A 5,889-nucleotide genomic window follows, 5' to 3' on the forward strand; every position below is an offset into this window, starting at 1 on the left:
ATCAGGGGAAGTGGTATTCTACATACACCGTTGACAGTGGAGATGGGACACTCCTGACTTCGACCGAGAATATAGTTAGGAAGAACACCTTTAGGAGATCCTCAGTACCATGCCTTCTTTACTGTAAGCAAAGTCTGGGGAGGAAGTGGAAAAATCACCCATCACTGGTGTTGAAGTCGCTGATGTAGTTAAACAATTGAAAATGTTAACGTAGGTTTTTTAACAGTGGGATTTAAAGGAATTTGTTTAAGTAACACCACCCACTTAAAAAAATATGTTACTCAAATGAAAGTGTATTCACAGCAGTATTTTTATTAGTTTGTAGAAAGTAGTACAAATGCACAGACATAATGAAAACAAAAAAGGTATGTTTGTATGTAAATATTCTTTGACAATGAACATAAACAGGGTAGTGTAATACTGAGAACCAGAACTTCCTCCTCCAACAGAGAACACAATTCTTAATCAGCCTTTAAAAATAAAAAGAAACACATTATATTTGTATAAAATGTTCAAATGTAAGACAGAAAACTGTGGACCAGCTGGAAAGATCTTAGAGGGGAAAAAAATCGACTCCCTTAACCATTAAGATGGTAAGATGACAAAAGTCTGTGGTTGTGGTATAAAGCTATTACAACTGATTATTTTTTAATCTTTGTATTGTTTTGGTTAAAGGGTCAGTGCAAACTTCTGAATTATATGGTTGAGAAATATAAACGAAAGCTATGATTGGACACCTGTGAAATAATTTGGATGGGAAGATGACTTTTCTGAGTCTGTACAACTTCCCTGAGCTTGAAATGAGTCATCAAATGAATCAGTGTTGGTGGTGGATCAATTGCAAAAACCTTCAACCAAATTTCAAAATAGCTGCAGAAAGTTTAAAGTTAAATTAGCAGAGATGGAAACTGACAGCACAAATCATTTAATTGCAGGAATAAACAATGGCCTTGTGCATTTTACTGCAAGATTTTGCTGTGATTGAGACATGTTGCACTTAGTGGCAAACAGTATATGAACATTTGCTTGTCTGGGTACTTTCATGTTGTTTGGTGTCAGGCTGAGTTTATGGTCAAACTTACTCTCTGCAGGTCAAATAAATGGTGCCTCCAACTCTAATGATATATGTACACATCTACTTTTTTTGTGCTAGGTACTGCCAAAGTCCCAGTGCTGGGACTTTGGCAATACCTAGCACAATGGGTGAGCCTTGAGACAGTGGTGATAACCCCAACTAACACCTCTGAGATAAACTGGAAACCCAGCTGTGACCACAGACATATCAGCCTCTGTTGTGTACTAAACAGGAACAACTGTCAAATGGATAGTGACAGGTGTGATGGAAAAAGAGTGATGGAACAAAGAGTGAATGCTCTTGCAGCAACATAATAACACCCATGATTTTGGATTTACATGTTTAACAATGACATGTCGGCAAGACTGATGTCCACAGTTAGTTTAACAGTTGCTTCATGGTCAATTGTGTCATTGGTCTATTTGAGATGGAGAGAGATAAACCAAATTCCATCACTTTAAAATAGCTCAGAGAGGAATAAACTGGCTAACTGCTAATTTGCATCCAGGCTATGTCTAATGCTAACCTCTCAAGCAGAGCTTTAACCTGCTTCACTATTAGTATGGTTTAATTTGTCCCGCGTTAAAACAGAGCATCTACCGATAACAGTAGACACCGAATTTCAGGTACTGAGGGGGGAACCCAAAACTACGCACACCTGGTTGTGATGGACCACAGTTAGCCCGGGCCTTTGTGATAGGATAACGGACACTTCCATCAGCCAACCAGCCTGCATCACAGTGGTCCAATCCCATCAGCTTCCATGCAGCATACAGCTGGCCCACTTTGGCAATCTGACTTCCATCACTGGAACAAGCCTGGATCGCTTCAGTGAAGTTGAGCTTGGTTATGTTCTCTAAGAAGTAAACTGTCCCTATCCAGAAGAGAATAATCATTGAAGAAACTGTAATGACCTGGAATTTTTAGATGTAAAAAAATGAACTCAAACATGCTCATACTGACCCTTAACAGATGCAGCGAAGCAGAAAGCGTCATATCGGTGAAGGACACGGTCTCGTTGTCCATAGCTCCGTAGACCAGGAGCCAAGTTCTTGCCCCCACAACCATCACGTGGGATTGTGATTGGATACTGCACTGTGCCATCAGCCAACCAGCCAGCATTACACCAGTCTAGCCCCTCCTCCCATGCTGTAAAGAGCTGCTCAAATGTAGCCAAAGTAGCGTCCTGATCCTGGCACTCTTTTTGGGCCCTGAAGAAGTTATAATGGTAGCGTCCTTTCTGAGAGTAGTAAGGAAACACCACACCTGTATGTGAGGGAACAATGTATTACAACAGTTTGTCAATGAGTACATTTCTTTTTAATTCAACATAATCAGAAAACCCCGAAATACAACTCAAATAATTCTCATGTCAAATCTTAAGTATATTCTGAAATGTAGAGTTTCGAAAATCCTCTTTTTTTTCATTAGTGACTGGCAAAAAAATAAAGTCAGCATTTTTCATTTTTGTTTTGCAAATTAAAAAAAAAGATTGTTGGATGGAAATAGGTTACATTTTACTCCCATTTATAAAGTGCCATTTCACATGAAAACACCTCCAAGTAGGGTAGTAGTCCCCACAGCAGTCATCAACAACGCAGAGTGGGCATATTCCACCCTGGCCTCAGATGTGGAAGTGCTATTTCTCCCCCTAGCCGCTTCACACACAGCTCAAGCTGGAGCCTATCATTTGATTATGCTAAAAAAAATCATATCATCTATAAAAAGTAGCACTAAGATCCTGAGACAAGACACCCTCCGCCGCATGACTGTGCCTTGACAATGTGACAAAGGACAGGTCTTGTGGAGTCCAACATGCACACAGCTATACCACAAGTTTCACGAGAAATGTACGGTCACCAAAATACATTATTATATTCTTAAAATACATCTACAAACAAGAGCACCTTATAGCCTATGAAGCTGCTATGAAAAATAAATTCACTCATTCATTGTCCCTTTACAGTGAATCCTCTCTTAAGCTTTCACTTTGTTTAACAAGTTAATGTTTATCACAAACTTTGTCTGCATAAAAATAACAAAACTGCAAGTTCAGAAGTGAAACACCAGAGACTGTGCAGCAGCAATTTTCTGTCCAATCTGATACTAGATACTAGATGAAACTAGATACTGTTACTGTTAATCTATTTGATGATTTCAAATACTATTCCGATGCTGGATGTCTCTGGTACTCAGGGCTGTTGAAGGCCCTAAAATAATATGCATAATCTGCTATTCTATGGTAATGTGATTAATTAAATATTTGTTTTGCAATATGTACTGTTGGAGATCAAACAGAACTTGATACTGGGCTCAGATTTTAAACCCATTTATTGAAAATTGCTCATTCAGCATATAAGACTTGGGCTTCATTTCACTTATTTTGTACATTTTATATGGTCCTATGGAAATGTTTTCAAATATAAAATTAATTCATAATTTAGGAAATAAGTAATAATTTACTTTTTTGTTATTAGAAGTACCATTATTATTTGGAAGCGTAGAGCCTAATCCAGCTATACGGTAGGGTGAAACCATAGAGAGCTCTCCATTCTAACACAGATGATTGATTTGATTGATTTATGATTTTACTGAGTTCAGCTCCCTCTTGCTCTTGGAACCAAAAGTCCACAGCATTTTTTGTGGCCCCCACAAGGATTAATCCAACCTGACTCACGTTGAGGCCCAAACTCATTGATGCCCAAACTCATTGATGCAAACAAAAATCTTACCCCGTAGCTCCAGATCCACCGTCACACTGTCATCCTCCAGGCCATCAATCACTTCACAGCGATATCTTCCTGTGTCGTTGACCTGTAGCTCATTGATTACTAGAGACATATCCCCTGGCGCTGAGCGTCGCAGGCGCACGCGGCCACGGAAGCTGCCGTAGCTGCGGTGGCGGCTTCCCATGGCAACCATAACCTCAGTCTCCTTGAGGAAGGCATCAGCAGAAACTTGTGGAGTCATGGTGTTGGCAGGCAACCAGGACCATTTGACACGGGTCTTGCGTGGTATAGTCAGTTCAGGCTCATAGTGGTAGTGACACGGAAGGGTGACAGTGCTCCCCCTAGTGGCTGACACTGAAGACTGAGGGGATTCCACGTGGAGACGAATCCCATTAAAATAGACTAGAAAAGTCAGAAGAAAGACAACATGTTAAAAGGCCGAATTAAAGCAAACAGAGCTAGTCTAAATGGAAGGTTTTTATCGAAATTTACCACCATCACAGCAAAATAAACTTGTACCTCCCCCCGTTGTCCTCCTGTATGAAGTCTATGAAGGTCAATTGTGCCTTCACCCAAATGGTTTATATTATTAGCCTGTATTTTACAGATAAAAACTATGACAATCAGTGCACAGTCTGCATGCATGTTTACCATTTGCCAAATTATTTTGAGTTTCATAGTAACAATGCAAATCTGATTACACGATACTCAAGTCTGTAAAGTCTGTTTAGAGTTACAGAAACATGGACGTGTTTACCGAAATGTGGAGAAAAAGAATATCCCAAAAACACATATTACATGTAACACAAACACACATCGCTCACTACTAACAGTATTTGTTTTGTTAGCCCTGGATGACTGCCTGTAAATTCATAAATTACAGCTGTTTTCCCACATCCTAATTAGTTCCGACCAGCTGTGTGTTGATGCATGTACCACAGAATGTGTTAATCATGTCCACACAAACACACGGACAACCTACTCTCTCCGTGTCCATTCCCGTTGCTGATGTCCTGGTAGTGAAAACCGTTGGTGTAGCCGAGGATCCTGCCCTGACAGCCCGGCAGCAGCAGGAGATACACGCAGGTGACCAGAAGGGGGCGCGGTAGACTGAGCATGGCTGCAGCAAAGCTCATTCAGCTCCTTCAGCTTAAAAGCTGTCGAAAATACCCAACAGGACTATCACAATTAAACTGAGCGCCACAGATTAAACGCTCTCAAACGATCTATTTGTGTCTGTGCTTGAGAAAGTTACACACTATCGGTTAAAACGCAAGTCAGAATAAATTAATAAGATTCATTAGGAAAGTTTGATTATTCGCGTAGAAAAAAAACTGTCTGCGAAACACTTTCAATGAATTTGTGTAAAAGCACTCTCATTGATCCTTTCGCATTTCAAATAAAGCAAATACACAGACTGAAGAGACGGAAGAAACTTTCCCTAACAGCTCAGTCGTTAGACAAATGCCGACAAATCTCTCGTCGTATTAGCTTAAACTTTCCTGAGTAACAGAAAACTATAAGCCTTCTTTTATCTTCACGAAAACATTAAAGGTTTCAGCTCTGAAATGATTAGTACAAACCGGCTAGGTATAAGTAAAGCCTTCTGTTTTACCACCTGAATAAAAAAATAATGTTCATGGGACCAGTTATAAAATACAAAAATAATCCAAATCTCACTCACAGAAAAGCAGTTGTCCGCTGAGCGTGTCTTCGCTTCACTTACTCCTCATCCTCTGTCTCTGCTCACCGGACCGTCCTACCAGCCAACCAGTCAGGGGGAGCGCGCGCCAACGTCACGAGCTGAGGCATCCCCTTTGAAGTGAACGGCGCTCGAGCAAAGACCTCATCACCGATGAACCAATGAGATCGTCCTGCAATGGAGACACCGTCGCCGCAGCACGTTATAACTTTTTCTACCGACTCTGATGCGTCAACACAAGAGTGCCAAACTAATGCTAGTGCATGCAGCCTAGTTTGCCTTTGCAAGTGAGCCAAACTGCTAAATCCAATGCTCAAAAGCCTTTATTATAAAAGAGAATATCTCTGTGTGTAAGTATAGAGAAACTGTTTTCATATTAAATG

The 5,889-nt window shown here is 40.4% G+C and overlaps 1 protein-coding gene across 1 annotated transcript; it reads right to left on the bottom strand.

Moving 5' to 3' along the window:
• Nucleotides 1-286: 286 nt before the first annotated feature.
• hapln3 (hyaluronan and proteoglycan link protein 3) lies at nucleotides 287-5,667 on the bottom strand. The gene is made up of 5 exons (XM_084934089.1): nucleotides 5,489-5,667; nucleotides 4,787-4,961; nucleotides 3,808-4,206; nucleotides 2,039-2,341; nucleotides 287-1,949 (listed from the first exon to the last, which is right to left on the bottom strand). The coding sequence occupies exons 2-5, from the start codon at nucleotides 4,938-4,940 to the stop codon at nucleotides 1,672-1,674; spliced, it is 1,134 nt and encodes a 377-aa protein (XP_084790215.1). The 5' UTR covers nucleotides 4,941-4,961; nucleotides 5,489-5,667; the 3' UTR covers nucleotides 287-1,671.
• Nucleotides 5,668-5,889: the final 222 nt, after the last annotated feature.

The sequence above is a fragment of the Perissodus microlepis genome, chromosome 7 (genome assembly GCF_051167445.1).
Source record: "Perissodus microlepis isolate ML-2025 ecotype Zambia chromosome 7, ASM5116744v1, whole genome shotgun sequence".
NCBI lineage: Eukaryota > Metazoa > Chordata > Actinopteri > Cichliformes > Cichlidae > Perissodus > Perissodus microlepis.

Coding starts and splice junctions, on each gene's coding strand:
- hapln3 (XM_084934089.1), bottom strand. CDS start 4,940: ATGAGCTTTGCTGCAGCCATGCTCAGTCTACCGCGCCCCCTTCTGGTC. Junction 4,207..4,786: donor CGGGAATGGACACGGAGAGA/GTAGGTTGTCCG, acceptor TGACTTTTCTAG/TCTATTTTAATGGGATTCGT. Junction 1,950..2,038: donor CTTCGCTGCATCTGTTAAGG/GTCAGTATGAGC, acceptor TCTTCTGGATAG/GGACAGTTTACTTCTTAGAG.